Consider the following 20,130-nt stretch of genomic DNA (forward strand, 5'->3'; position numbering starts at 1 on the left):
TAGAAGAAATAGGAGTCCGATTGCATTGCAAAAATAATAATAGTATGGCTAGTTGGTGTGGACATCTGTATGCAATGCCTACACCGTCCACCAATAATGTCATAGCTTGTACATGAGTGACTGCAAATTACAAAAGAAATGAATATATCGGAAAGGCCTACAAGCAACACCATGTTTAAGAGAGCCAAAATGTGTGGTATCTGAACCATTCATGGAAAAATTCCCACACCTTCTAAACAGGTGATAAATCAAGTACTTCAATTAATCTATATATGGCAAAAACAATGTTCAGTTACAACCGGATTCCTGAATCCATCTCCCATGCTGATTGCCTCTATCTGCTTCCCTTTTAGGATTGTCCGTCCTATGTTAATGGTTTTGATCTCTCCATGCCATGTGTGATGGATCATTAATGATGTCATAAGTATTTCCATGCAACACGCACAGATGCCAACCTCGCAGTGTTTGGGACATTTAAGCAATGCATGACATATCTAAAAATCACTCTATCCATTCATAAGATGGACCTATCCAATAGGAAAAGCAACGAACCGTTTAGAAAATGCCCCCCTTTGCATTGTGGTATGGTTAACCTTTTGAGTTTCAAATCTGCCTGAATTTGAGATCACATCTTACTGGTGCAACCGACACATGCAAACATAAGTCCATCTCCCATTCACCCACGGCCCTTGTATAAAGAGCTCATCTAAGCAAAACCTCAAAGGCCCACCATGATGTCCGTGTGACATCCAACCCATTCATTCGATTCGTAGCTCATGTTAAGACATGAGCCCATAAATAAGGCAGATCCAAAACTTAAGGGGGCTAACACAGTCTTTCAGCTTTACATTACCAGCACCATTTACTTCACCTGTTCACGTGACTGCTAAACAATAATCATCTGTGTTTTCGTTACCGTATGCATGAAATTGTGAACGCAATTGTATGCAATCCTCCTTATCCCAATATTACAAGTCTGTACTTATAGAATTTTCATCAATTGAGGTCACAGCAATTTCATGGGATCTGAATCATTCATGGCAAAATTCCCAAACCTTCTAAATAGATGTGATAAATCAAGTACTTCAATTAATCTCTATATGGCAAAAAAAATGTTCAGTTACAACCGGATTCTTGCATCCATCCCACGCTGATTGCCTCTATCTGCTTCCCTTCTAGGATTGTCCATCCTATGTTAACGGTTTTGATCTCTCCATGCCATGTGTGATGGTTCATTAATGACGTCAAAGGTATTTACATGCAACACGCACAGATGCCAACCTAGCAGTGTTTGGGACAATTAAGCAGTGCATGACATATGCAAAAATCAGCCCATCCACTCATGAGATGGGCCTATCCAATAGGAAAAGCAACAAACCGTTTAGAAAATGTCTCCCTCTGCGTTGTGGTATGGTCAACCTTTGAGTTTTGAATCTGCCTGAATTTGAGATCACATCTTACCGGTGCAACCGACATTTGCAAACATAACTCCCTCTCTCATTCACCCACGGCCCCTGTATAGAGAGCTTGTCTAAGCAAAACCTCTGAGGCCCACCATGATGTCCGGGTAACATCCAACCCATTCATCTCATTCGTAGCTCATGTTAAGACATGAGCCCAGAAATAAGGCAGATGCAAAACTCAAGGGGGCCAAACCACAGGAAAAAGTGAGAATGGAAAGGTCCACCATTGAAACCTTCCTGGCCTCACTCTGTGATTTCCACCAGCATGAACCAAGAACACAAATATTGGCATGATCCAAAACTCATATGGCCCATACACCTACGTTGTGGTAAACCTTCTATGGCCCATACACAAATATTACTTTTTTGGCATGCACAACCCAAACACAAATCACACCTGTTGACTCCTAAAATAACATGCGCCGCTATTTCTTTTGCTACATCCAAAACTGCATACAGCATTTCTAAGTATAGCAATCTGCACTGAAATCTACATCATGTAGAATCAGAAGTAATAAGAATTCCATAGAATCTCAGAAAGAGAAATAACAGGAGAAACTAAAGCTCCAGAAGCTAGATGATCTAGAGCTGAACCGTCTTCCAACAGCAAGCTTGACTCAGCTGCACCCATCAACAATGTGACAAATCCTGAACTGCTGCCTTTCAGCCTGACTGAATCAAAGAGACAGATCAGATCAGTTTAACAGTGATTTGTAACATCCAAAACTTCCCCATTAAACAAGATAGTCAAAAGGATTCTAAACAAGTGAAATGAAATCAAAGGCATCTGTTGTCGTGCCTCAGTGGTAGACTCTCTCGAGTTTCAATAAGAGGTCACGGTTTTGAGCGTCCCTTGTGGTGTTGAGTGCAAGAGAGTGTGTGGGGTGTCTGTGTGTGTGTAAAATAAATTTTTTTTTTTTTAAAAAAAAAAAAAAGGAAAAGCAGAAGAAGAAGAAGAAGAAGAAGAAATGAAATCAAAGATTTGACAGAATTCAAGAAAACCTGCAACGAGTGAAATAAAAATTTTGGATGAAACCCAGGAAAATTTTAGACCCTCATGCTTGAGTTAAAGAGCCCATTGTCATGGCCCTAGTGCGACTGTCTGCACTTATCTCATTATCCCATCATCAATGAGTCAGCCTTCCCCAAGAGCACACCCCACGTGCAAAGCACCACAACTCACCAAGGGGGTGTTTGATTTTTCAATTCCTTGGTAATTACCACTAAATAGCTCATTACTGCTATTTACTTCCATTTGATAGCCAAGGGGTATTTCCACCTTGAAACTCAGTCCATAAAAGGATGATTTAAATCTGTGGGTTCCACTGTGATATATGTGACATATCCATGCCATCCATCTGTTTTACCTGAACATTTTAGGACATGAGCCCAAAAATGAGGCGGATCCAAAACTCAAGTGGCCCACACCATTGGAAATTGTGGCCATAAAAGGTTTTTAGTAGTAAGCGTGCAACCAACCATCTTATGTTGCATGGTCCACTTGAGTTTTGGATCTACCTCAATTTTGGGTTCATGTCCTAAAATCAGCCACAATATGTATGGACGACATGGATAAGCCACATATATCAATGGCCCCCACATGAAATTTGCACCCTCCTCGATTTTAGTATTAAAAAAGCAAGCCGTCATTGTCGAAATAAAAAAAATTTTAAAAAAAATACAGGAATTACATTGGTAATTAATCATTACCCATTTACATACATTTACATGTATTTACATGGGGGAATTGAAAAACAAACACCCCCTAAGAGGCAAGAGAGACAAGATATGGAAGAACACCTTAGATTACACTAGAACACTTAAAGTTACCTCTCTTGACTTTTTTACAAATGAGGACTTCCCCCCCTTACATAGACCTTTTTTGTTTAGCCTTGGATACTTCCGACGTGGTAAGGTTTACAAAGGTACAGCCGGGTGTAGAACCCTCGATGACTCGTACACCACACACGTCTCTTCCAGTTCAACCAACGAGCCAGACATTAAGAAGTTGATAGAATCCACACATGTATGAGTAGGATTGTGTCACATGGCACTCATCCAACAGCCTAGAACTTTCTAGAATATTCCACACTTCTCTACAAGACTCTACTAAAGTTCTCTAGAAAATTTTCAAAGATCTCTATACAACTCTGCACCATTCTACACAACTCTAGCACTTTCTACAATTCTCTACACTAACCTACTATTCTCTGCAACTTTCCAACACTTCTACTTTATTCTAAAATTCCTGGAAGTACAGACCCTCTCTATAGCACAAGTCAGACATGAATTTAGCTAAGTCCATGACTTAGGCCCATGAGGATGATCGGTCGATTATACTGTCCCCCACCTATTGCATTGACACCCTCGCCAACCACTTGTAGATGAAGTTTTGCGTTGGTTCCTCAAACTGTCAGGCAGTATAGTCCTGTTGTTGCCAACCTCTATTAGTTGCAAGGCTGAGATCTTCCCAACCTCGGCCTTTCCTTTGTGCCCCATCATTACCATGCATGGATGCCCCTCATCCATGATACCCATCACTACAAGACGGGGTGTGGGAATCCCTTCACCTAGTACATGAAGTTCATGCCTAATATTAAATTGAAATCATCCAACGGAACGGCGGATAGATTCGTCTTGCCAACCCGCCCACCAACACATAGCACCGTGTCCTTGGCCACGCCTTGAATGGCCTTGGCTTCCAAGTTCACACTCAATCGATTCACATCCTCTCCTAAGATGGAAGTTGTCTGTCGCTCTTCTGTCCACCAAAGCTCGAGTAGAGGTAGTGTTGATATGTACATCCACATCATGGTGTGTCGTAAAAGCCATTACAGGGCCATAAATGCCATTACATAAAGGTAACAATTGCAATTGTTATGCGTTATGGGGTCGTAACAGCCGTAACAACCATAACAACTGTTATGGTAAGGAAAAGGACCAATAACTGTTGTTAATAGCCCGTTACGCCCCCTGTGAAGGCCGTAACGCCTTGTAATGGTATGTTACGGGGCAAATATAGGTTTTTCATATATTTTTTCAACGTTATGGGGCATATATCAGCTTTTCGTAGATTTTTTTTTTCCAATTTAAAAAAAAAAAAAGACCGTAACGGCCATTACAAGGGTCATAATAGTCGTTACAACCCATATCGTAAAGGTAATGGTGGTGGCCATTATGGCCACAGTTACCGTTACAGAATACCTTGATCCACATATATCAACTCTCATTAAGTGGCTTGCCAACCTCCATCATTAGGCTTTGCGATGCACCCAAATACCAGATGATCATCCCTTGGTCCTCCACTTAGAACAAACCCAAAGGCTTCTTTGGTGGCCAATCCTTTGCCTAATAATTGTCGTCGCAAATGAAGCAAGTCCAACTTCTCTTGGCTTTTGGGCTTGCCATTCATAGCGTTGAGTCGCATCGACCCAATGTACTACTCACTATCCTTATCCTTCTTCTCGTTCAACTTAAATTGCAAGGGTGGTGAGCACCTATCTACCCAGGCATTCTCTTATGATATGTGGCCCACCACAGATGAAGCACTTCCCCCCTCGCGATTTGGACACGTCAAATTTGTTCTTGCCATCCTTCATGTCCTTGACACCTTTGCCATCTCTACCACATGATGCCTTGCTCGACCCATCCTTGTGGAAAGAATCCTCTCGTTCTCCCCTATATTTACCATGACCATCCCTCGGTGATCTTGGCCTGGAAGATTCTCCCCTTATGAACTAAATCATGCTCTACACTACTGCCATTGCCAATGCTAAGTCATGCACTACTGCACTCAACATTACAACCCATCCATGAAATTGAAGAGTTGCTTCTCGAGCATGTCAAGAATTTCAACCACAAGCGTAAAGAATTCCTAAACATATTTGTGAATCGACCCTTAGTGCATTAACCATTTCAAGTATGCCAAGCCCAAAGTTGCAAAAAGGGTTAACGGCCGTTACATAATAATAATGCTGGCCAACATTACACGTTATGGGGCCGTAATGGCCATTATGTAAAAATGGCCAATAACCGGCTGTTATGGGCTGACATTTATTTGTATTTTTTGTGCGTGTGCATGTGTGTGTGGCTATAACGGCCTCTACGGCCAGCATCATGATGGTAATGGTGGTGGCCATTACGGAAACCGTTACCGTTTTTGAATACCTTGGCCATGCCAAATAGTCAACATTCTCGGGATAGCATCAGCAGACTAAACTAGTTTCAAGGTGAGATGTATATCACTAGCGGACTACTACTCTTCTTCTTAAGTAAAATATGTCTAACTAGGGCTGTCAACTAGCAGAGCCAAGGTTCCTCTTCTAACTAATAGATTTTCCAGATGCTACCCTGATATTTCCAATTAACATAGTCACTAAAAGGTCACCTGTAGATGGAGTTGAAGACCTAAGACAAAATAGTACAAGTATAGATACACATATCGTGTATGTATGTACTAACTAGTTGGGGTTGGACACAACATGGCTATCGATTACATTTAAATGGGTTGGGATTTAAATGGGTTGGGTAGGGTAATGCAGGGGCATTTTCACACCGGGCTTAAGTGAGGTAGCCTGTGGGACACGGGGACACACTCGGGGTGGGTGGCCCGTGTGAGGCGGGCCCCACCTGTGCGAGGTAGGTGGCTCATGTGAGGCAGTACTTATGTGATTTGGGGCCCACGAGGGGGGTTCAGCCAAGGTCCTAACCCCTGAGATGTAGGGCCTGGGATATGAGATAAAGGGATTAATTCGCCATGCTCTATCAGTTCGAGCTTTTAGAGTAAGTGGTTAATTGTTCTGCATCAAAGTGGTATCAAGGCGGGAGGTCTCATGTTCAAGACTCCTCACCGGGGGTGATTAATGTAGAGGCATTTTCACACGGGCTCGAGTGGGGTAGCCTATGGGATATAAGGACACACTCTGTGTGGGCGGCCCGTGTGAGGCAGTACCCATGTGATTTGGGGCCCACGAGGGGGGTTCAGTCGAGGTCCTAACCCATGAGATGTGGGGCCCACGAGAGAGGTTTGTCCACATTCTAGGCACATCCTTTGTTTCTAAAGTTGATGCATAAACCATGAATTTTTCATGGCAAGTTGTTGCTTAGGCTTGAATCCTTAGCCCGCTAAAGCCACCTAACCACACCTAGCAGACGACCTTCGCCCGAGAACTGAGCTAGTCAGCTACTGATTGAATGTACAAAAAAATAGAGTTCTCAAAATTGCCAATTGTCTACCGTCAACATATATACATGGCTGACCTTAGGTATGAGAATGAGATTGATTTTTTTTCTCGGGTCATAAATCATAATATAGTAGACCTGCATAATGCACGGTTGAGAGACCACGTGTTCCAAATTGGCACATGGCTACTTGTAGACATGAATAGGACTTTATAGTAAAAACATGCAGTTTTTCATGCTTTGTTCACACAAGTGTTACAGGCAACATTTTAAATTGGCATGGTAACAAGAAAACCCAAATGCTCCTGCCAACTTTCAGCAATAGACATGTACCATTTGGGGGATCAGCACTCTACACCTAGTGGGCCCTGAATTCAATTGGTGTCCAAATGATTGGACAGTTCTACATCCAATCATTTGCATGGCAAAATCTTATCAACCACTGCTGGATCAGAGTTTTGGTTAAAATACCAGCTGCTGCATATCAACTATTCAAGAAAAAGAACAGAGCATAGGAGGTAAAAAAAAAAAAAGGAAAGAAAGAAAGAAAAAGCCAACCTGTATTTGCATGGCACTCGTTGAACAATCAGACAATCCTGAGTAGTCTTTGCTGATGGGAATCCAAAACCAACCATGACAGCAATCATTTCTTTCTTAGAAGAGACCCGTAGTTCCGTGTCACCTGACAATTTACAGACCAACATTTAAAATAAAGAAACAAAGGAAAAACAAAAAAAAAAAAACAAAACAAAACAAAACAAAAGAAAAAAAGGTGCCACTATGCCACATTCAGCTCAATGGCTCATGTGTAAACAATTGGAAAATGTTTTAACTGATGTAGCAGGACCCAAAAGGCTCATGTGTAAACAAGTGGAAAATGTTTTAACTATTAACAGGGGCAATCTTTTAAAAAAAAAAAAAAAAAAAAACTATTAACAGGGGCACTCATATTGTTCAGTTAGTCATGGTGTTCCATTAGAAATGCATGCCCTACAAGCATGTATTATGCATATTTGGGCATGGAATTTAGTGCTCTTTTCTAGCTTTCTAGAATTATTTACAAGGCATATTTGTCTAATACATCTTTTCTTTACTTAATACTGTCATGAACTAATAGTTAAAAGGAAAAGGAAAATTAACTACAATAAATCTATTTTAGATTTCTTTATTCAAAAAACTACTTATCTATTAAAGATTTCCAAAAACACATCTCTCACAAAAGTAGTTGCCAAAATGCACTGGTCTAGATAAAAAAAGTAACTTTTGGGCATTATAACTAATTTATCCCCACATTAGGTTTTAGCTTTGACGAAAAAAAACGCTTGTGTCACTTGCCTTGTCTGACATTTTCTGACTTAGATGGAACGACTTCATGTGGATGAGATCCACCCTGTCCAAATGATGCACCACCCTGTTTTTGGTCAAGGGCCCAAAACAAAGGTGGGTTGCACCACAGGAACAGTTGAGAAGGGATGCCTGCCCATTAAAACCATCCAAAAAATTCATCTAACATGCCCCACCAGGATGAAAGGAAGCCCCAAAAATCAGGACATTCCAACACTAACGTGGACCACAACACATGTATCTAGAGGTTTTCAGGCATGATTTTACATTGTTCCTTATGGTGTGGCCCACCTAAGTCTTGGATTAGACTAATTTTTAGGAACCAAAGTGAAATTATGGCAGCGCACTAGATGGACAGCATGGATCTGACACATGATCAGATCCTACAACATAGCGCTCAACGCAAGGAACGCCCATGCAGTCCTGCTCATTGTTCAAAGTATCCCTGATATTATCCATGTCTCCAGCTCGGCAATACTGAGAACACTGGCAGTATTAGAAATTCCACGTATCGGTGATTTATCACTAAGTATTGCCAATATTTTCAACTATGTAAATTCCAAGTGTGGCTTGTATCTCCAATGTATCGCTAATGTTTTCAGCCGTGTAAATTTCAGGTGTCGCTTGTATGGCCAGTGTATCGACGATATTTCGATTATATCACCAATATATCGAAATCACCAAAATTTTATTTATTAACAAAAAAAAATTCCACTTCAACTTTTTTTGTGGGTGCATGGTTGTATGCAGTATTCAAATTGTTGATGATAATATCAATAATATCACGATATTATCATTATCGCAACATGGATGATATCAAGACCACAACCTTTTGTCTCGTTTCCAGTTGTTGACGATTTCTAAACGAAATACCTGTGTAATTGATATTCTAAAATATTGATGGATTTTTGGATGGAAGGTTGGATGGATAGATGGGATTGATGGGATGGTTGGACTGATTTCTTATGACAGCTCATGCTTTTAGGCCCCCATTAAATGGAAACTTATTATGTATGAATTTATTTATTTTTTGCAATTTTTTTATTCCTAAATATGCAAATATGTGTATTTTAACCTCTCCTAAAGTTTCGCTGAAAAATTCCAATGTTTTCCCCATGTTCACCTACATTTCCAGTTATCAGCCATATCAATATTGTTTCCATATCCTCGACCAACAAAACTTATAGTGATATTGATACTTCGAATACTGGTCCTGCAAGGACAATCTTGACAAATAGTGCTACCTAACATATCTAGTTTTGCTTCCCTTATGACTCGGGATGCATCATACCCGCATGCTGAGATGTTCCTATGATCTGAATTGTCCGTGCTCTCTTTACTACAATAAATAAGACATTGTCCTGTAATTACACTTTCAAGATGAACCTAGACTTTGATTTTTATAGTTAAATGCAGCCATTGAAAATCTTTTCATCATTGTTTAAAACTCATCAAAATTATGTTTTCAGCAATAAGTTTCTTGGTTGAACCTTATAGCATAGAATCGACAACGTGGACAGTTCCAAATATCAGACCACTTAAGCATGTCAGCCCAGTAAGCAGCAACAAAGGCAAAATGGGCTCTTCCTAATATTCATAATATAATTACAGAGAAGAGGAGGGTCTACAAATGTTTGTAATAAGCATATTTTGCAACATAGTGTGTGGGGTCTAAGTGATGTAAGGCCCACATCCAATCGTCCAAAAAGTGTGCACCCCTTTACGTCCTCCCTGTGTCCCAAAAATCAATTTGATCCAAAACATGCATGCACCATGCCACAAAGAACAATTGGGACAGGAAAGAACATCATAAAAACCTTCTAGATTGTGTAGGGTGAGCCCATCGTGTTTTGTATATGCCATCCAATCCATTCACAATATTCATCACCATGATTAATAGGCAAAAATCAGTACATCAAAAATTCATGTGGGCCACACCACATGATTTTATAGATTTTGGGCATGATTATGGCCCACCTGAATTTCAGACAGGCATTTTCATCTCGAAGAAGAACACGCAAAGGCAGCCATGAATGAAGGATTTGATATCATTAACACTTCATGGTGGGCTGTATACACAGCATTGTAGAATCAGCTTGTTCTACAATCATTGCAGAGGATCCACAAAAGCCAATCCCATGATATTTGGAAGGAAAGCACATGCATAACTATAGATTCCTGACGGGGTTACATTCTAACATGAGGCAAACAACTTAACGTGGATGAAATTCATGCATCCATTCAGGTATACCACCCATTTTTGGCTTTGTTCGCAAAAATCAGGTTGATTCAATACTCAGGTGGACCAACTTTATACCTAAAAACTCTTTAATTCATGTGGTATGGCTCACCTGAGTTTTTGAATACTATGATTATTGGGTAATTCTTTCATCACGCTGCAGCAGAACAGATGAATGGACTGGATGGCATATAAACACCACAGTGGGCCCTACACACAACTAGTGTTCGGTGTTCCATCCCAATTATTTCCAATGCCGTGGTGTACATAAGTTTTGGACATCATGATAGGAGGCAGTGTAACTGATGGACAGTGTGGATCTCATGAAAGTTTCAACCACATGGCTCTCGGTTTGCCTCGTTAGGTACATAGCATGAGGAACACTAGTGTGGCTCTATTTGGAAGCCCACACTTTCAGATTTTCTCTTCAGTAACTACCGACATGAATTTCTTATGGCACCTTTTAGAGGGAACCTGTGCAACAAAGTTTTGTGGACCCACCGTTGTGTTGTCCGTGGGACACCACTCTATCCATCCATTGAGCCAGCTCATGTTACGACGTGATTCCAAAAATCAGGCAGATTCGAAACTCAAATGGGCCAAACCATAACTTGGACAATTTTAATGGTGGTCTCCAGTCTCAATGGTTCCCATGGTGTAGCCCACCTGAGTTTTGACTCGGCCTAATTTTTGGGGCCCTATCCAAACACAAGGTTGCTTACCTGATGGCCAGTGTGGATTTCATCCACATGAAACAACTCTATCCATGTCCAAAACTGACACCTCATATGACTACGTAAGTCAGGCATGCATTTTTGTTTGTCAAAGCCTAATCAGGGGGCAAATCAGTCATAAAGTAAAGAAGTCAATGGGATGGGGAAGGTAAACGTAAAGAAAGGTACTCTGGGAACAACTTTGATGGTGATAAGTTTTAGTCAAAACTTTAATACTAAAGTAATTTTTGAATAAAGAAATCCAAGATAAATTTATTTTGCTAAATTTCCCAAAAGAGATTGTGTCTCAAATCAATGCTATAACTATGGAAATGCCAGAACATGGAGTTTGATCATGATTTCTGAGGCCTGAACATCAAGGTGCAGTTTTTATTTATTTATTTTGAAAGGTGATGCTGTAATATTTAATATTTAAAGCTAGGGAGCATCCTTCCTAAAGATTTTTTCCATTGTTAATACAAACAATCTTACCATTCGAAAGAAAAAAAAAAAAGTTGTGTTTGGAAGTACAAAAGGAAAGAAATAGCTGAATCCTCAAGGACAATAAGGCATCCTTACCAAAAGTGATGGAAAGCAACAAAGCAGCATGATTAATCGGGATCTCACGTTCCAGAGTTCCAGGGAATGGCTACCTGAGATTTTCTAGAACAATGGTCCTTGGTGGTAAATAGTGGACTTCCGAAAGTGAAAATTGACCCCAAATGGCAGTCCACTCTCCAAATGGAAGCTTAATTTTGACAGTTCCTCTCTTGCCAATCCAGGACAAAGTGGGATTGGGGGAGTGGTTACTGGATAGAGATGAAAATAGTCTGATAGCTTTTTCATTATTTAGTGAAGTGAGTGAAGGCTATGCAACTAGAGTCAAAGTTGTAACCTTAAGAGGACTTCCACCTGTTTGCTTGAAAATTCTCCAGCCTAGTTATTGTCGAAGGTATTCCTTTAATGTTATTTCATGGGCCTAGAAGCGTCTCCACCTAATTGCCTCTAGGCTAAACATTTTGTTTACATATGCCAGTAGAAATGCAAATGACATGGTGGATTCCTTAGCTTTAAGGGGCGTTGATTATTCCTCCATCAGCATTAGCCTTCCTCCATCCATCCCTCCCTCTATCTGCCTTAGGGAGTCGAGTAGAATTTCGTCGAGCTTTCTTTTCTTTTTCTTTTTCTTTTTTTCTTTGTTCTTTTTTTTTTTCCCTTTTTTCTAGTGTATCCTAGTTTGTCCAGTCGAGTAGAATCAACGAAGTCTTGAACAAGCGACCTTTCTTTTCATTGGCCCCAATATATATGTATATATGTGTGTGTGTGTATATATATATATATATATATATATATATATATAGGAAAAGGTTCTATACGGTCAAGCTGTGTGGGCCCCACCATGATGTGTGTCGAACATCAACACCGTGCATTTGATGGGTCCCCTTTAAATTATGGGATATCCCAAAAGTCAGCCATATACAGAACTCCCGTGGGCCATACCATCTAAAATCATGTGAAGACATGCCTAAAAATCATGTGAAGACATGCCTAAAACATATAAAAGCACTTGGTGGGGCCCACCTGAAATTTGGATGCATCTGAAAGTTGGTATGTCCCCTCATCCAAGTGGGACACACATAATGGATGGGCTGGATTTGTGAACCACATCTCGGTGGGCCCAAAAAATGATTATGAATGTTTTAATGGAGGGTAACCCCTCTCAACTTTTGTATGTGGTGTGGCCCACACAAGTCGCAGATTGACTTGATTTTTAAGCCCTGGGCCCACCATGGAATGGTGCATCTGACTAATGAGGTAGGTGTTTGACACGCATCATGTTGGGGCCCACACAGCTCGACCTCATGGGGAGTTCCCATGAGCTCGACTGTATAGAACCTTTTCCCTATATATATATATATATATATATATATATATATATATAGGGAAAAGGTACTATGCGCTCGACCTCACGATAAGCTCCCGTGAGGTCGAGCTGTGTGGGCCCCACCGTGATGCGTGTCGACCATCAACACCGTGCATTTGATGGGTCCCCTCTAAATTATGGGATATACGGAACTCAGGTGGGCCATACCATCTAAAATCATGTGAAGACACCGTTAAAACATATAAAAGCACTTGGTGGGGCCCACCTGAGTTTTGAATGCTTCTGAAACTTGGTCTAAACCCTCATCCAAGTGGGACACACATAATGGATGGGCTGGATTTGCAAACCACATCTCGGTGGGCCCAAAAAATGATTATGAATGTTTTAATGGTGCACGGCCCCTCCCCACTTCTGTATGTGGTGTGGCCCACACAAGTCACGGATTGACTTGATTTTTGAGACCTAGGCCCACGATGGAATGGTGCATCAGATGTTCGAAACGCATCACGGTGGGGCCCACACAGCTTGACCTCATGGGACGAACTCGTGAGGTCGAGCGCATAGTACCTTTTCCCATATATATATATATATATGAAGAAGAGATTTTGAAGATGAATTTGGTCATTTGTTTGATAGGCGAACATGAAATCTGATCAAATTGTGTTTTTAAACTACAGTTAAGAATAGGAAAAAGATTCAGAACAAAAACTGTTACTTAAAAATTCAGGATAGAGAAGATGAATTTGTTGCAAGTGGGTTTCCAAATCCGACAGGGATTGCTAATGAGGTTGGTTGTGGTGGAATTCCAGTAACAGAGGTGGTGATGAGCATAGTATCTGATAGCGGCAGTGGGTGCAGGGATGCTTTTGGGAGATGGAGATGAGGGTGGGTGCTCGATTCGAAATCGACAGCATGCAGAGACAAGTACCAGATCTAGAATGAGCAGTGATGGGTTAAGGGTATTGGAGATCTGGGCTTGGATGTTGTGCCACGGTCAGAGAAGGTGAGTGGCTCGGGTTCAGTGCAGATGGGCTACAATCAACACAAATGAGGAAGATTTGAAATTCATGGCTTTCACAAATCCTTCGCCCCAAATAGACCCTGAAGGAAAACTGAGAAAGATGGAAAAAGAATTTCACTCACCCGAGGTTGAGCTTTCTTTAATCTGTTTGACATGTCATCGTCATCATCATCGTCATCGTCCTTGTTAATGAGCATGTTATGGATTAGGGAGTTATCCATTTTCCTTCCCCGCTTAGTTGCCGTTGAAGAGCCTCTACCCCTTCCCCTTGCAACCCTTTTGCGTCCTTTACCTCGGAGACTTTCTTCAGGTTCCTTGAGAGAAGAAACAAAAAATAATAATTTTTAAATCGCTAAAACCATACAGAAAGAGAACAAAAGTTTTTTTTTTTCTTTTTTAAAGAAGCTTTAAAAAATTAAAAAAAAAAAGAAATTTTAAAAAAAAAAAAAAGTAACAGCAGTAGTAATAGCAGCAGATGGCACGTTTTTCCTGCATAAATACCTTTCTTTCCTTTTAGCACATGTGAGTGCATGAATGCATATGCATGCATGTGTATGCATATGCAAACATGTAAACGCAAGAAGCAAAAGGCACTCGTGTGCCTGAGCAGTCAAACCAGCCTGGTATGATTGTTTCTCACCGTAGGAACAGATGAAGTCAAATACTAAATACCGCACTATGGGCATTTTTCGAGTTGATTTCCATGCACCATGTATCATAAGTAACAAAGTGTCAGTGGTGGCCCCTCATGCATAACCAAGCATCAGATACAAGGAGGTGCCAACCATGGTCCAAGAGATGCCAACCATGGTACAAGAGACCAACAAATTACAGACCAAGTCTTTTGGTGAAAAAAGACAAGCTGATCCTAATATCCAACTATTGTGCATGGCCCCAGATTTAAGCTTGGAGCAACTGGTGCATGCTTGATTTTCCCTCAATGTGCACAATGCAAACATGTATACTTGCTAGTCTTGATCTCCAGAGTTGCTTCGTGAGGCTTAACCTACGAAAACCTACATATATGGTTAGAATATAGGATGTGTATGTACAGCTGTACATTTCACAACATGTGCAAAGACACCTGTAATTTTGGAGCAGATTGTGTAACCAAAAATACAAAAGGTGTTTGATCGGTTTGCCCCATTAACGGCATTGTTCGGAATTTTGATTCATGTCACCAGGAGTTAGGGAGTCATAAAAGTATAAATCGATAATGTATTGTTCATGAAGAGGTGAATCGATTCATTTAAGTCCTCCATCCTGCTAGTCTTCTCTCACAGTTCACTCCAGGATCACAGGTGTATTTTAGTCCATTTTCCCCCAGTTACGTTCAAGAAGTATCTATTAATGATCTCATGCAACTAGATAATAAGCCATACAGAATTATCGACGACTTCATTTATCTCATATTTCTCTGATTGATCACTTGAAGCAGAGTCCATGTTATCTTCGTCATCTGCAATACTTCTAACGGCAGCAGATGCAGAAACTGATGCAGACCTGCAATAAAAGAAACAGGATAAACAGCAACCCTGAATCAAGTTCTATAATGATGCAGTTCTCAGAAACCTCACTGAAAAGAGTGAATGCAGTACAGGAGCAAGATACAGCAAAAGAATTGACTCAGGGTGTTACATGAAACTGGAAACATAAGACCAAACATAATATAATAAGCATTCTCCACCAATTCTTAAATGGCAGCGACTCATCCATTGTGGATGTGGCACATGTACAAAGATTGTGGCCATGGAAATTGTGAGCCCCAATGAGGACAGACCATACAGTGAAAATCAAACTTATTAGAGAATCCTGGCAGCCACCCAGTTAGTGGACATCAAATGGATGGTCAAAAAGAGAATGGTTCAAAACCTAAATTCAGCTGGTGATGTCAGATAATTAAGGTCATCCAATTGGTGTGATTTTTGGGTTTTCTCATTCACAACAAGGCCAGTGAATATGACCTGGATTGTCTGGGTTAACTTACATCTACATAAGGGTGTTACAGGTTGGGCCAGTCCATCAAGGCCCTCAGGACTGACCCATCACAGATCAGGCTTGGGCCTCGATTCCAAGGCCCATCAGGTCAGGTCGGTTTGTAAATGTTCTGGGACAGATCAAGGATATTGGTCTACCGGGTCAGGTTGGGCTAGGAAAATCTGTGTGTGTGGGTGGGTGCACGCATAAATCATCATCAAAGCTTTGTACCACATATTTAACAGGCCAGGCTAAGGCAAATTTTTAATCAAGTCAGCCCTCAGGACTAAATATTAGGCCCGAGTTCGGCTCAGGTTGGGAAATGGATTAGCCCTTGGATTACGGGATCCAGCTCAGCTGATACTGACCCAACCAAGACCCAGCCCATTGAGATACCCACATTTAAGCCATGCGATGGTGGATGTGTATTACCATTTATGAGATGACGTTGAATATGCACACAGTACAGGGCCTCCTAGTGTCTATAGTCATTTTGCTACATGTTCTGTCAATTTCTATCAATATCGTTATTAACAAAAAAAAAAAAAAAAAAGAGCATCAAAATGACTATAAACACTGGGCAAGACCATTAAGGAAAGAATTTTTATTTTTATTTTTTTTTTAAGGATTCTTGATTGGGCCACTCAAGGGAGTCACAAAACCCTTTAATAACCTCAACCACATGATCCATGCAAACATGGATGGCCTTGGCACATGCACTCTCCAAGATGCACACATGCATGACACAAACCTCTCAGAACTACGGATTCTCATAGTCGCATCAAGTGTTGTTTGCTTTAAACTACTAGAGCCTCTGCCCCTGCCTCTCTTAGAAGCCCCCCTTTGACCAAGCTCTGAAGCATCATGAGATGACCGTGAAGCTCCAGATGACCCTTTTCTGCCTCGGCTGGCAGACTTTGAGCTCGTGAATGTCTGCATGGTATCTTCATCATCGCTAAATGAGTTTGAACTCCCAACACCAGCAGTACTTTTACCCCTCCTATCCTATATGAAATTGCACATAAAAGGTTTAGAAGCATATATTGTGATATAATATTGGGGAAAAAACTCTTTATGTTGAAACTTGAAAATGATTCCCAAAGATGTTGATAAACGATAGAGCATGGATTGAGGTGGTTCAGTCATGTGCAAACTGCAACAAAGATCAAAAACTCCTAGCTACAAGTATGGGAACATTGGTCAAGGTTGACGGGCTTGAAAATAGGATTAGAGGAAGGTGTTCCATATCAGTTACGATACGCCCGTAAAGGCCAATACGTATAGATAACGGCCATGACCGTTACGCAATACAGGGGTGAAACGTGGCAGTTGGTTTTTTGAGACCGTATCAGCCGTTACAGTGGCCGTAAAGGCCGTTACGGGGCATAACGACTGTTACTCCCATAAAAGTCAAAAAATGGTCACTTTTTTTAAAAAAAAAATTCATTTGTCTCCTCTCTTTTTTTTCACTTTTCTATTTTCGAAAACTCTCCCGAATCATTTTATGACAAATTTTTACCATCTTACTATAGTTTTTAAGATAAAAACTGTAGATTGAAATAATTTGAGCGAATAGAAGCTTCGAGGCCATTTTTTTCAAAAAATTGAAAAAGTAGTATTTATGCATTTATTTTTTTTTCTTATTTCTAGTTCTAATGCTTGATTGTGATGTGTAAATATTAGAGACATAATCATATTAAAAAATTCACTAGACAGCCCAATACAACACTCTCACCAAAGAGTGGACCATTACACTAACATAAACATGTTCGAATCAAAAAATGAATACATATTTTTTCTGTATATCTTTTCAGAATTTTTCAGACAAAGGAAAATTTTCAACCATTACGGGGATCGTAATGGTCGCTACACCCCCATATCAGCCATTATGGCCGATACCCGTATCAGTAATGGTGGTGACCATTACGGCTACCGTTACCAATACAGAATACCTTGTGAGGAAGGCTTAAAAGGACTTGGATTGAGGTGTTGAGAAGAGATATGATGGCTTGTTCACTTACTGATGATAGACTTTAGGTAGGCTTGATTGGTGAAATGGTATTAGTAAACACAAGCATGAATTGTTGGGACAAGGCCTGATGGCAGATTTCTCTAATGCAATTTCTAGAAAATCTAACACATGAAAATGGTAAACTAACCTGTAACAACTGTGAGCTGGATGTAAATTGCGTGCTTTCCTTAGAGCGAAGTGACCTATCCTTTACACGTTCCTGCACAAGAAAAGGGTCAATAACATGAGCACGACAATATTTATATACGCTTCCAGGTGTAACATAAACATAGGCTAATACTGTAAGCTCCTTACCTGCATGCATTTTTCCACTTTAAGAATCAAATCTTCCTCTTCAACATTCGTAGTATCTGATTCCTTAGAAATTTTATTCTGTGAAGTATGAAAAACCAGATAGCATTAAATTTTTTTTTAAAAATGACCATATTTCAGAATTGAAGAAGACATTAACAGAAGAAGAATAGGAAAGGGAGAAGGAGAATCTTAACAGAAAGAAACACTTACACGTGTTTCCTCGAGATTGTACTGCAAACAAGAGTAGAAAGCCATTTTGTCATCCTTGTTAACAAAGTCGTGTAATGCAACATCCAAATCATTTACTGGAAGGATTTCCATTTTCTGCAGAAAGCATGGAAGAAACGGTACCAAATCATGCTTCATTCATTGGCTGTATTATTTCCATTCATAAGAAGAAGAAAAATGTGCAGTGGTCTGATATTTCATTTTTAGGAAAGCTAGAGAGGCTCGCCAAACCTCAGACTTGGCCTCTCTAGCATCTCCGCCATGCACAAGGCACATGTCATGGGTAATCAAAACTGTCAATCTGGTGGACCACCACATGGACAGACAACAGACTCAAAATCACGGTAATTTGATCATCCCCATCTATCTGATGGTTGTAATTTAGCCATGTGAACCATTAGCTTTCTCTTTGCTCAACTACTTTCAGTTGTTAATTTACTGACCACTAGTGTGAGAGCTAAGGTAGTGATGTTGCTCCAAGGGTCCGTTTGGCATGCGTCAGAGTATATCAGTATAGAAATAGGAATATTATGATAGGATATATGTGTTTGGAGTACTAAAACACTATCTTATTTGCATACTTAACCAAATACCACTATTACCAGAGTTTCTTTTTACAAGCTTTGATGCAGGCTTACCAAAAAGTTGGATCCCAGTAAAAAGCTGGAATCCAGCTATTTTGATAGTACACAAAAAAGTGATAGTGTTGCATTATTTAACGTGCTCCATAGCCACACAGAGGGAGGGACATGCATGAGATCCACACCATCCATTAGATGTGCTGCTCATGTTTACTGTGGGGCCAAAGTTTCAGGACCATCCAATACTCAAGCAAGCCACATCATAGGAAATAGTTGGGATGTGGACGTCTACCATTAACTGTCTGGGTCCCACCATGGTCTGTATATTCCATCCAGTCTGTTTATTTGATTCACCCTACCCATCACACGGATTTGGAGGTTTCAGGCATTTACACTGCTCCCTTTGGATTGACCCAGCAGAATTTCGGATCGGTCTGATCTTTGGTATCGGGACCAAATATGGGGCGACACATTTGATGGACAGTGTAGAACTGTAGATCATATAAAGAGAAGTAGTTCCCATGTCAACAGCATTCACCCGCTCCTGATATGCACTCCGCAAGTTCCAGGAAGTCGAAGGGTCAAAGTTATGATTTCAAGAATTGTGGTAGTCAAAATGGACGGTGGTCTATGATGATTGATACACATGCATTTGAGAGATTGCATCTGTGCCCTGGTTGTAAGACAATGTAGACCATCCAAATAGATGAACCAACAATGTATGAAGCATAACAGAAAAACTACATGAGTCACTCTTACACCGAACTATGTGAGAAGTATCCAATATTAAATGCTTTGCACTATCTGCACTTGCTTATCCAGATAAGTAATGTCATTGTAAACACGATGTATCCATAATCACAATTTTATAATGATAAAACAATCTTGTCAAGGCAACCCTATCCACATAGTTGCATGATGCACGCCAAACAGGCCCTGAGTTCTGTACAGCCCCTTCACATGATGATCCAACAGATTAATGTTCCGCTTACCCTACGCCATGTGTCAGTGGACATGCTACTGAGTAGCAAGCCTCCATCTCCAAGTGGCTCTCAAGAGCCACCCTTGCAAGTTGCAACCAATGTTTTAAATATCGACAATATCGGCCGATATATCCCACGATATATCTTGTATCCCACCTGTGCGATGCTAAATGCACAGGTAGCGCCGAT

At 40.5% G+C, this 20,130-nt stretch overlaps 1 protein-coding gene across 1 annotated transcript in view; it reads right to left on the bottom strand.

The window, feature by feature from the left end:
• Positions 1–1,864: 1,864 nt before the first annotated feature.
• LOC131258219 (double-strand break repair protein MRE11-like) overlaps positions 1,865–20,130 on the bottom strand; it is a 52,482-nt gene continuing 34,216 nt past the window's right edge. The window contains 8 exon segments of the mRNA XM_058259360.1: positions 1,865–2,130; positions 7,203–7,326; positions 13,969–14,160; positions 15,229–15,349; positions 16,575–16,828; positions 17,983–18,054; positions 18,150–18,227; positions 18,360–18,473. Coding sequence (XP_058115343.1) covers positions 7,288–7,326; positions 13,969–14,160; positions 15,229–15,349; positions 16,575–16,828; positions 17,983–18,054; positions 18,150–18,227; positions 18,360–18,473 — 870 coding nt within the window. The 3' untranslated portion in view covers positions 1,865–2,130; positions 7,203–7,287.

This window comes from Magnolia sinica, chromosome 10 (assembly GCF_029962835.1).
Source record: "Magnolia sinica isolate HGM2019 chromosome 10, MsV1, whole genome shotgun sequence".
Classification (NCBI taxonomy): domain Eukaryota; kingdom Viridiplantae; phylum Streptophyta; class Magnoliopsida; order Magnoliales; family Magnoliaceae; genus Magnolia; species Magnolia sinica.